The sequence below is a fragment of the Cyclopterus lumpus genome, chromosome 5, assembly GCF_009769545.1.
Source record: "Cyclopterus lumpus isolate fCycLum1 chromosome 5, fCycLum1.pri, whole genome shotgun sequence".
Taxonomy (NCBI): domain Eukaryota; kingdom Metazoa; phylum Chordata; class Actinopteri; order Perciformes; family Cyclopteridae; genus Cyclopterus; species Cyclopterus lumpus.
The window spans coordinates 26,375,223-26,387,479 of NC_046970.1; the positions used below are offsets into that span (position 1 = coordinate 26,375,223).

The 12,257-nt window shown below is 52.4% G+C and overlaps 1 protein-coding gene across 1 annotated transcript; it reads left to right on the plus strand.

Annotated features, from left to right (window-relative positions):
- The first annotated feature begins 12 nt into the window (after nt 1–12).
- On the plus strand, nt 13–3,785 carry sec13 (SEC13 homolog, nuclear pore and COPII coat complex component). The gene is made up of 9 exons (XM_034533792.1): nt 13–161; nt 298–342; nt 908–1,023; nt 1,353–1,504; nt 1,591–1,724; nt 1,820–1,953; nt 2,260–2,380; nt 2,939–3,085; nt 3,167–3,785. Exons 1-9 carry the CDS (start codon nt 159–161, stop codon nt 3,275–3,277), a joined length of 963 nt encoding a protein of 320 aa, XP_034389683.1. The 5' UTR covers nt 13–158; the 3' UTR covers nt 3,278–3,785.
- Nucleotides 3,786–12,257: the final 8,472 nt, after the last annotated feature.

The window sequence follows — 12,257 nt, forward strand, 5'->3', positions numbered from 1 at the left end:
TTCCGCCGGTATAAACGGTCGTCGGACCTTTTTAAGGAAGCGACCGGAAGCGGCTTCTTGTTGCCACGTCGGGATTTCTTTGGAATCTGTTTTATTCATTCAGGAGGAAATAAGGAACGTTTATCATTTGTTAGTTGTTTGGTGCTTCCGCCGCAGTTATGGTGAGTTTAATAACTTTAATTAATTAAATCTGTTTAGGTTTAAACAGTTTGCTGATGACGCGTTAGCTTGTTAGCTCACAAGCTAACCCTCAAAATGTGTCACAGTTCTTATTCATTCATGTTTTCATGATTTCAGGTTTCTGTCATCAACACGGTGGACACGTCTCACGAGGACATGGTGGTGAGTGCTGTTTTATTATTATTATTATTATTATTATTATTATTATTTAGCCTCAAGGAGCAGATTAGTGAAGCTAAAGATAGTGTTGGTATTAATTCACACTTAAATACTCTGTTACAGTACAAGTACTAATACCACACAATACAACATTTAAGCTAGTTACAGTAGTACTCGTAGCACGCTGTAAAAATACTCTGTTCTAGTGAAGTACTACTTCCAACCCTCGAAATGATTACAAACATATACAAATAATTAAAGGAGCAGTGGTTGTTTTCTGTCGATCGATTGACGAGTGAACTCATCGATTCAGCTGTTTGTGTTTATTGTTTATAAACGCGTTTGTTTGTGTTATAAACGTGTTTATTGTTATAAACGTGTTTATTGTTATAAACGTGTTTCTTGTTATAAACAGCAGCTCTGGTTTTCTTTCTGCCAGCAGCATCTAAACTTTGCAAGTAATTTATATTTCATTCGGTTCCTTTATTGTTAAAATATATTTACTGTCTTGCACAGCGGCAGAGAACAGAGGTCATGTTGTTATTTGTTATTTACTTCCTGTGTTCAGCACGACGCCCAGATGGACTACTACGGGACTCGGCTCGCCACCTGCTCCTCCGATCGCACCGTGAAGATCTTCGACGTCAGGAACGGGGGTCAGATCCTGGTGGCCGACCTCAGAGGGTAAGAGACCCCGAATCCACCAAAACCAGCTCCACCAAAACCAGCTCCGGAGTCTCCACGCGGACCAAAAGCTTCATTTAGTTCACAAAGTCACCGGCAGCCACAAAGTAGTTCACCTGTCTGTGAAACTTGAATCCAACATGGCCTCATATTTATTCTTGTGATTATTTATCAAAGATCTTCCTCGTCGCCAGTGTTTTGGCACAATTTGTAAAAATTAATTATGTTGAATGAAAAGTAAACGCTTATAAAAATGAAATGCCAATGTTTGGTTTACACGTTGTACTTATTATAAACGTTATTATTAAACTGTGTGTGTGTGTGTGCAGCCACGAGGGCCCCGTCTGGCAGGTGGCTTGGGCACACCCGATGTTCGGCAACGTTCTGGCTTCCTGCTCCTACGACCGCAAAGTGATCGTCTGGAAGGAGGAGAAGGGCTCGTGGGAGAAGATGTACGAGTACTGTGGCCACGAGTCGTCAGGTGGGTGAAGCCGGCCTCGCCTCCTCCGGTTCTAGCGGCCGCGTTGAGTCTCTGGAGCTTCAGCGTCTCGCTCCGTGTCTCCACAGTGAACTCCGTCTGCTGGGGTCCGTACGACTTCGGGCTGATCCTGGCGTGCGGCAGCTCGGACGGCGCCATTTCCCTGCTCACGTTCACCGGCGACCAGCAGTGGGACGTCAAGAAGATCAGCAACGCACACACGGTGGGCGAGAGGGTCATGATGTGAAATAAACGGGCTTCGTTAACCCGTAATAATTAATATAAATTAATTAGTCAAATAATTAATCTCCGCTGCAGATCGGCTGCAACGCGGTGAGCTGGGCGCCGGCCGTCGTCCCCGGCAGCCTCATCGACCAGCCGTCGGGCCAGAAGCCGAACTGCGTGAAGCGCTTCGTGTCCGGAGGCTGCGACAACCTGGTGAAGCTGTGGAAGTAAGTCTGTGTGGCGTTCAGGGACCGCAGGTCGTTTTGTTCATTCGGATACCTCAGGATGCCTCCAACATTAAATAGGAATGAAAAGAAGGTTACACGAGTAACAAAAAAAAATAAATAGTGACGGAGTTAAAATATAAAAATGAAATATAACAGATTATAGAATCAAATATATTTATTTTGCTTTTATATTTAAAGGAACAAAGAATAATTGCATGGTTTGTAAATCCCAGTCTCTCACACTGTTTATTCAGCATTACATGTTTATACACACACACACACTCACGGTTGTCCCTCCCCCTCCAGAGAGGAGGACGGCCAGTGGAAGGAGGACCAGAAGCTGGAGGCTCACAGTGATTGGGTGAGAGACGTCGGCTGGGCGCCGTCCATCGGTCTCCCCACCAGCACCATCGCCAGCTGCTCTCAGGTCAGTCTCTCTTTAGCTGCTCTCAGGTCAGTCTCTCTTTAGCTGCTCTCAGGTCAGTCTCTTAGCTGCTCTCAGGTCAGTCTCTCTTTAGCTGCTCTCAGGTCAGTCTCTCTTTAGCTGCTCTCAGGTCAGTCTCTCTTTAGCTGCTCTCAGGTCAGTCTCTCTTTAGCTGCTCTCAGGTCAGACTCTCTTTAGCTGCTCTCAGGTCAGTCTCTCTTTAGCTGCTCTCAGGTCAGACTCTCTTCAGCTGCTCTCAGGTCAGACTCTTTCCAGCTGCTCTCAGGTCAGAACGTGGAGTGCATCGATCTGAACCACCAGGTGGAGCCAGAGAGTGAAGTCAGACCAACAGGCTGCTCTGTGATGAAGTACATTTACTAAAGTACTGCAGCTCAGTAAACTCCACATACTTGTACTTTACTGGAGTATTTCCATCCTCTTGTACTCTTTACTCCACTACATTTATTAAGTAACTAGTAGTTAAATCTATGATATAGTGTAGTACTACTCTACAGCTGGTGAAACACTGACGTGATGTCTCCTCATCTCCTTTCCTTGCAGGACGGACGCGTGTTCATCTGGACGTGTGACGACCCGGCGGGGAACACCTGGACGGCCAAGCTGCTCCACAAGTTCAACGACGTGGTTTGGCACGTCAGCTGGTCCATCACCGGGAACATCCTGGCCGTCTCTGGAGGAGACAACAAGGTGTGTGTGTGTGTGTGACAGATTAGCATGACCTCCCTTAGTAGTTTAAACTCCCCGTGACGTGTGTTCGATGCCCTGCAGGTGACGCTGTGGAAGGAGTCCATGGACGGCCAGTGGGCGTGTATCAGTGACGTGAGCAAAGGGCAGGGCGCCGTGTCCAGCATCACAGACACCCAGCAGAGCGAGCAGTGAGCCCCCACCCTCCTGTTTGGTGACATCATCACAAGTTCTGTACAGATCCTAAAGTTCACCAGGAGTTTCCCATGATGCTTTGCTCCTGAAACATTCCACCAGCGGAGAACGAAACCAGAGACTTCCAGTAAAATACACAAGTTAATTATGATTTACTGAACTATTGATCTGTTCTACACACACACACACACACTCACACACACACTCAGAAACCTACTTTAATCAAAATGAATGAGATCAGAAAACTGGATGTTTTTCATATTCTGTGTAATTAAATATGTTAAACACACAAAGTGTTTATTTGGTTCTTTAAAAGCAGTTTGATCTTCGATCGGTTTATTATTGATTTAAGCGGTTTTGAATTTCAGTGAACTCTTATTTTGAAATACGTGCGTTCATACGATTGGCTCCCAGCATGCTCTGGGGCAACTCATCATCACTACTATCGACTTGTCAAATCTCTTGGATCAATAAAGTTTGAGTCATGTGCATGCGCTTCAATACGTAATCAATCGCTTCATGTTTACTTTACAAAGTTTATTAAAGAAGTGACTGATATCAATAATTTGTGTTTAAAACTTGTTGCATTAAGAGATCAATAACAACCAAAGTCCTCGTGGTCCATTCTAACACGTGGACCTGAGACGGTTCATCCATGTGAGCGTTGATCAAGTCTGGAACCTGACGCACCTTTAAAGTCTAGAGGAGGAGGAGCTCCTCCCACCAGGAGTCCTGCGTCTCCTTTGCAGGATCTGCTGCTGTCTGGACTTCGGTTTAGACTTGAACGTGTTTGAGTAAAAGGAGACTCAGAGGGCCAGGACCCGGCTCTGGGGGGCTCCTGAGGGTCAGGACCCAGCTCTGGGGGGCTCCTGAGGGTCAGGACCCAGCTCTGGGGGGCTCCTGAGGGTCAGGACCCGGCTCTGGGGGGCCAGGACCCGGCTCTGGGGGGCTCCTGAGGGCCAGGACCCGGCTCTGGGGGGCTCCTGAGGGTCAGGACCCAGCTCTGGGGGGCTCCTGAGGGCCAGGACCCGGCTCTGGGGGGCTCCTGAGGGTCAGGATCCGGCTCTGGGGGGCCAGGACCCGGCTCTGGGGGGCTCCTGAGGGCCAGGACCCGGCTCTGGGGGGCTCCTGAGGGTCAGGACCCAGCTCTGGGGGGCTCCTGAGGGTCAGGACCCGGCTCTGGAGGGTCAGGACCCGGCTCTGGGGGGCTCCTGAGGGTCCAGGACCCGGCTCTGGGGGGCTCCTGAGGGTCAGGACCCAGCTCTGGGGGGCTCCTGAGGGTCAGGACCCGGCTCTGGGGGGCCAGGACCCGGCTCTGGGGGGCTCCTGAGGGCCAGGACCCGGCTCTGGGGGGCTCCTGAGGGTCAGGACCCGGCTCTGGGGGGCTCCTGAGGGTCAGGACCCAGCTCTGGGGGGCTCCTGAGGGTCAGGACCCGGCTCTGGGGGGCCAGGACCCGGCTCTGGGGGGCTCCTGAGGGTCAGGACCCAGCTCTGGGGGGCTCCTGAGGGTCAGGACCCGGCTCTGGAGGGCCAGGACCCGGCTCTGGGGGGCTCCTGAGGGTCAGGACCCGGCTCTGGGGGGCCAGGACCCGGCTCTGGGGGGCTCCTGAGGGTCAGGACCCAGCTCTGGGGGGCTCCTGAGGGTCAGGACCCGGCTCTGGGGGGCCAGGACCCGGCTCTGGGGGGCTCCTGAGGGTCAGGACCCGGCTCTGGGGGGCTCCTGAGGGTCAGGACCCGGCTCTGGGGGGCTCCTGAGGGTCAGACGCTATAAAATGATTAAATGTCCCGTTTCCAACAAAGGTAATTTATTCATTATTATTATTTATTAAATGTTCCAACACAAACAAGATAACACGTTTTGTCTTTACCATAAAATAAAAACATTTGTTATAAGTCATCACACGTTGTCACAGTAACCACTGAGCTCCTCCCATCACACCTGATGACCTCTTGGCCAATAGAGAGCGGCCCTACGCCCCCTAGTGGTGGGAGGTCCAACACACAGAACCCTCTAACCAGGTCCTCGCGGTCCTCTTTCTGGTCTGGGACTAAACACACAGAACCCTCTAACCAGGTCCTCGCGGTCCTCTTTCTGGTCTGGGACTAAACACACAGAACCCTCTAACCAGGTCCTCAGGGTCCTCTTTCTGGTCTGGGACTAAACACACAGAACCCTCTAACCAGGTCCTCAGGGTCCTCTTTCTGGTCTGGGACTAAACACACAGAACCCTCTAACCAGGTCCTCAGGGTCCTCTTTCTGGTCTGGGACTAAACACACAGAACCCTCTAACCAGGTCCTCAGGGTCCTCTTTCTGGTCTGGGACTAAACACACAGAACCCTCTAACCAGGTCCTCAGGGTCCTCTTTCTGGTCTGGGACTAAACAGAGATCAGCATTCAGACTTGGTCCCCTTCAGGGGATCCGGCTCCGTTTCTTCAGGCGCTGCTTTGGTTCCTGATGAATCTGCAGGAAAGAAAACCAAAGAGAAGAAATGTGTTGAGACTCAACGTCTCCAACAAGTTGAGCTTCTAGTTTCATCTGAGAGGAACTCAAAGACTTGTTTGTTTAGAGGTTTGTGTTTGTGTGTTTACAACAACACAACAACAAGGACTTCAACCTCCACGCTTGTTATAAAGCTCCGGTGTTCGTACGTTCACCGGATCCAGGTTCGACCTGCAGGGACGACACCACGACCGCAGCGTCTCACTTTACGGCAGCGGACGGCGAGCGTCGCGCGCGCTCGTCCGCGCAGCCGCAGTTCAAATGTGTTTATGTCGCGAGAAACAAGACTTTGACCGCCAAGCGGCGGCTCGTGCTAAAGATCAAACGTTCACCGATTAAATTGACCTGTTTGAGTTCAAGCGGAAGTGAAAATAACGAGCGTAGAAGAAGAACTGCGCTCCTCTTTACTTTGAGCGCCGCTCGTCAAACTTCCACAATGAAGTGTTCGCTGTCAATTTAAAGTCTCGACAACACATTTGACCAATGAGATTCAGCGCCTCTGAAACCGGTGACCAACCCGGAACTAGATGAACCAATCAGCATCTCTCTACGATCTACGGTGACGTACCTACCTTACTTTTTAGTCAATCAACCAATCAGAGAGGCGCATCTTCGCGCGCGGTCACGTGTGTCTTATTGACATCTCCTCTCGTCCAATGGGGAGTCAGCACCGTGAAAACACGCTGAATTCGGAGCCAGTTAAATTACCTCTCTGCCCATTTAAGGAAGTTACCTTAGCGGAACTTCCTGCGGCAGGGACACGCCCACATAACAGAGAAACTGTGTTTATATGTTTATGGAGGCGAGATTCAATGATAATTAATATTTAAATCTTTATTTAAATAGTAACGACATATTCTAATAGTCACATTTAACACTTTGGGACATTAGTTCAGAATCATAAAGAGATTTATTATCATTTTCTGGTCACTTTGAAACAGTTTTAGAGAGATCTAGAGTCCTCTGCTGGAGATGCTCTGTACTGCACTTTCTAAAATATCTCAGAGACACTTCTGTCAATCAACCTCAAATTTGGAACAGTCATGACAGACAAGTTGAGGGAGAGATCCTGTGAGTTTCCTCGCGATGAACCTTATTATGACTGATTGACTGCATTTAAAAGACGAGGTGAAAGTAAGAGCACGAGAACGCTTCTATTTTTACCCGTTTAATATTTGACCAGTTCAACTCTCTCGGAGCCTGAAGTGAGATCAACACACCGAATGAAACCTATCGAGTGTTTCCTTCACGGTCATGTGATCTACATGCATTCGTTCCTCAAGCTCCCGGTGTCTTACGGTTTAAAATGTGCCGCCATCAAGAGACAGAAAGGCACGGCATCAAAATGAGCCTCAAGAGGTTTTAAGACTGGACATAGAAGGCAAAACAAGACCAGTTAGAGTTCTGGTGACACATCATCAGACGCATGAAACTCACGGTGCTTCCAGACCACAGGTCTACATGGATCCTGGTTTTATCTGGACCCTGGTCCTGGTTTTATCTGGGTCCTGGTCCTGCCCGACACCTCCTGCTATTATCCATCCATCCATCCATCCATCCATCCATTATCACCCGCTTATCCGGGGTCGGGTCGCGGTGGCAGCAGGTTCAGCAGGCCGACCCAGGCTTCCCTCTCACCCGCAGCACTTTCCAGCTCATTCTGGGGGATCCCGAGGCGTTCCAAGGCCAGCCGGGAGATATAATCCCTCCAGCGTGTCCTCGGTCTTCCCCGGGGCCTCCTACCAGTTGGACGTGCCCGGAAAACCTCTAATGGGAGGCGTCCAGGAGGCATCCTAACTAGATGCCCGAACCACCTCAGCTGACTCCTTTGGACACGAAGGAGCAGCGACTCGACTCCAAGCTCCCCCCTGATGTCCGAGCTCCTTACCCTATCTCTAAGGCTGAGCCCGGCCACCCTACGGAGGAAGCTCATTTCGGCCGCTTGTATCCGAGATGTCGTTCTTTCGGTCACGACCCAGAGTTCGTGACCATAGGTGAGGGTTGGAACGTAGACCGACCAGTAAATGGAGAGCTTTGCCTTCCGGCTCAGCTCCCTCTTCACTAAGACGGACCGGTACAGCGCCTGTTTTACTGCTGCAGCCGCACCGATCCGCCTATCGATCTCCCGCTCCACCTTACCCTCACTTGTGAACAAGACCCCGAGATACTTGAACTCCTTCGCTTGGGGTAGGCAGTTTGCCCCCACCTGGAGGGAGCAATCCGCCGGTTTCCGGCAGAGCACCATGGCCTCAGATTTGGAGGTGCTAACTCTCATCCCTGCCGCTTCGCACTCGGCTGCAAAACGCCCCAGTGAATGCTGGAGGTCACGGTCCGAGGAGGCAAACAGTACCACATCATCCGCAAACAGCAGAGAGGCGATCCCGAGACTCCCGAACCGGATCCTCTCCGCCCCCTGGCTGCGCCTAGATATCCTGTCCGTGAAGGTCACGAACAGGACCGGTGATAAAGGGCAGCCCTGGCGGAGGCCAACACCCACCGGGAACGTGTCTGACTTACTACCGAGGAGACGAACACAGCTCCTACTGCAGGCGTACAGAGACCGGATGGCCCGTGCCAACGGGTCCGGCACCCCATACTCCCGCAGCACCCCCCACAAAAACCCCCGAGGGACCCGGTCGAAAGCCTTCTCCAGGTCTACAAAGCACATGTAAACTGGTTGGGCAAACTCCCAGGACCCCTCCAGTAATCTTGCGAGGGTAAAGAGCTGGTCCACTGTTCCACGACCGGGACGGAATCCGCACTGTTCGTCCTGAATCTGATGTTCGACAAGCGGTTGGAGCCTCCTCTCCAGCACCCTGGCATAAGCTTTTCCTGGGAGGTTGAGCAGTGTGATACCACGATAGTTCGAGCACACTCTCCGGTCCCCCTTCTTGAAGATGGGAACCACCACCCCGGTCTGCCAGTCCATGGGCACTGTTCCCAACCCCCATGCGACACTGAAAAGACAGCCCAACAATGTCCAGCGCTTTCAGCATCTCAGGGCGGATCTCATCCACCCCTGGCGCCTTGCCACCAAGGAGCTTTTTGACTACCTTAGCGACCTCTGCCAGGGATATGGGTGAATCCACCCCAAAGTCTTCCGGCGCTGCCCCCTCTCCGGGGGACATGTTGGCCGGGTTTAGGAGTTCCTCAAAGTGCTCTTTCCACCGCCCGACGATGTCCCCAGTCCGGGTCAGCAGTCCCCCCCCCCCCCTGCTGAGAACAGCCTGGGGTAGACCCTGCTTTCCCTTCCTGAGCCGTCGGATGGTTTGCCAGAACTTCCTTGAGGCCAACCGAAAGTCCTTCTCCATGGCTTCCCCGAACTCCTCCCATGCCCGAGTTTTAGCCTCCGCGACCATCGTCGCTGCAGCCCTTTTGGCCCGCCGGTACCCATCAGCTGCTTCAGGAGACCCCTGGGCCAGCCAGGCCCGAAAGGCCTCCTTCTTCAGTTTGACGGCTACCCTCACCCCCGGTGTCCACCACCGGGTTCTAGGGTTGCTGCCACGACAGGCACCGATGACCTTCCGGCCACAGCCCCGAGCAGCCGCGTCCACAATAGAGGCTTTGAACAAGGTCCACTCGGATTCCATGTCCCCAGCCTCCCTCGGGATTTGTGAGAAGTTCTTCCGGAGGTGGGAGTTGAAGACCTCCCGGACAGGATCCTCTGCCAGACGTTCCCAGTTCACCCTCACTACACGTTTGGGCTTGCCAGGTCTCTCTAGCCGAGTCCCCCGCCATCTGATCCAACTCACCACCAGGTGGTGATCAGTTGACAGCTCTGCTCCTCTCTTCACCCGAGTGTCCAAGACATACGGCCGCAGATCAGATGATACGATTACAAAGTCGATCATTGATCTCCGGCCTAAGGTGTTCTGGTACCAGGTACACTTATGAGCCACCTTATGTTCGAACATGGTGTTCGTTATGGACAAACTGTGGCTAGCACAGAAGTCCAACAACAAAACACCATTCGGGTTCAGATCGGGCAAGCCGTTCCTCCCAATCACGCCCCGCCAGGTTTCTCTGTCATTGCCCACGTGAGCGTTAAAGTCTCCCAGGAGAACTATGGAGTCGGCAGGCGGCGCCCTTTCCAGGACCCCTCCCACCGACTCCAAGAAGGCCGGATACTCCGAAATGCTGTTCGGTGCATAAGCACAAACAACAGTCAGAGCCTTACTCCCCGCAACCCGTAGGCGCAGGGAGGCGACCCTCTCGTTCCCCGGGGAAAACTCCAACACAGCGGCGCTCAGCCGCGGGCTCGTGAGTATCCCCACTCCCGCCTGGCGCCTCTCACCCTGAGCAACTCCAGAAAAGGACAAAGTCCAACCCTTCTCCAGGAGCTTGGTTCCAGAGCCCATGCTGTGCGTGGAGGTGAGCCCAACTATATCTAGCTGGTACCGCTCCACCTCCTGCACCAGCTCCGGCTCTTTCCCCGCTAGTGAGGTGACGTTCCACGTCCCTAGAGCTAGTCTATGCTGCCGGCGATCGGCCCGCCCAGGTCTCCTGCCTGGCCCGCCGCCCGGTCTACATAGCACCCGACCCCGATAATTCTCCCTGCGGGTGGTGGGTCCACAGGGTGACTGCTGCTCCATGTTGTTCTTTCGGGCTGAGCCCGACCGGGCCCCATGGGCGAAAGCCCGGCCACCAGACGCTCGCCGACGAGCTCCCCTCCTGGGTCTGGCTCCGGGAGGGTGCCCCGGTTTCCCTTGTCCGGGCAAGGTGGCTACAATCCGTGGGCTGCTTATCATCAGGGTTTGTTGAACCGCTCTTAGTCTGGGCTCTCCCCCGAGACCTGTTTGCCTTGGGAGACCCTACCAGGGGCTGATGCCCCGGACAACATAGCTCCCAGGATCACTGAGCCACTCAAACTCCTCCACCACGTTAAGGTGGCGATTCATAGGAGGAGCTCCTGCTATTATCATTATTATTATTAGTTCCATATCTATTAGTATTGCCGATAACATTACTGCTTTTATTATCATTATTATTGTACATTCACATGACATATATTGTACTTCTGGTCACATGACATACGCAGCACGGTACCCAAGTACCAATGTTTTGAAGCGGATGCTGCGGCCACCGGTAACCAGTGAAGGTCGTGGAGGAGCGGAGGATTGTGGGTACATTTCGGGAGGTTGAAGACCAGTCGAGCAGCTGCATTCTGGATAAGCTGTAGAGGTCGAATGACATTAGCAGGTAGACCTGAAGGAGGAGTTACAGTAGTCTAGCTGTGAGATGACCAGAGCCTGGACCAGAGCCTGGACCAGAACCTGGACCAGAACCTGGACCAGAACCGGTGCCGCCTTCTGAGTGAGAAGAGGTCGTATTCTCCTGATGTTGTACAGCATGTACCTACAGGAGCGTGTTGTTGCGGTAATGTTGGCAGTCAGGGAGAGTTGACTGACAGGTGTCACACCGAGGTTCCTGGCAGTCGGGGGCGGGGCCAACACTGAGTTGTTGAAGTTAATAGTTAGGTCGTGGGTGGGAGAGCCTTTTCCTGGAAGGAGAAGAAGTTCAGTCTTGTCCGGGTTAATTTTCAGGTGGTGAGCGGACATCCACTGAGAGCTGTCAGTCAGACATCCACTGAGAGATGTCAGTCAGACATCCACTGAGAGATGTCAGTCAGACATCCACTGAGAGATGTCAGTCAGACATCCACTGAGAGCTGTCAGTCAGACATCCACTGAGAGATGTCAGTCAGACATCCACTGAGAGATGTCAGTCAGACAGGCAGAGATTCGTGCTGCTACCTGTGTTTCAGATTGGGGAAACGAGAGGATCAGTTGGGTGTCGTCAGCATAGCTGTGGTAGGTGAAGCCATGCGAGCGAATGACAGAGCCGAGAGAGTTGGTGTACAGAGAGAAGAGAAGAGGACCAAGGACTGAGCCCTGAGGGACTCCAGTAGTCAGAGGACAAGGCTCAGACACAGATCCTCTCCAGGTTACCCGGTAAGAGCGGTCGGTGAGATAGGATGAGAAGAGTGAGAGCAGAGCCTGAGATACCAGGTCCTTGAGGGAGGACATGAGGATCTGGTGGTTCACTGTGTCAAAGGCAGCGGAAAGGTCTAGAAGGATAAGGACAGAGGAGAGAGAGGCTGCTCTAGCAGTGTGAAGCTGCTCAGAGACGGCAAGGAGGGCAGTCTCTGTTGAGTGGCCTTGAATCCAGACTGGTGGGTGTCTAGAAGGTTGTTACTGTGGAGAAAGGAGGAGACTTGGTTAGAGATAGCTTGCTCTAGAGTTTTGGAGAGGAAGGGAAGGAGAGAGACAGGTCTGTAGTTGTTGACTTCAGGTCTGTGGTTGTTGACTTCAGGTCTGTAGTTGTTGACTTCAGATGGGTCGAGAGTGGGTTTCTTCAGGAGAGGGTTGACTCCGCCTCCTTCAGAGAGTTAGGGAAACAGCCGGTTGAGAGGGAGGTGTTAATGAGATGGGTGAGAAAGGGAAGAAGGTCCGGAGCAATGGACTGGAGAATGTGAGAA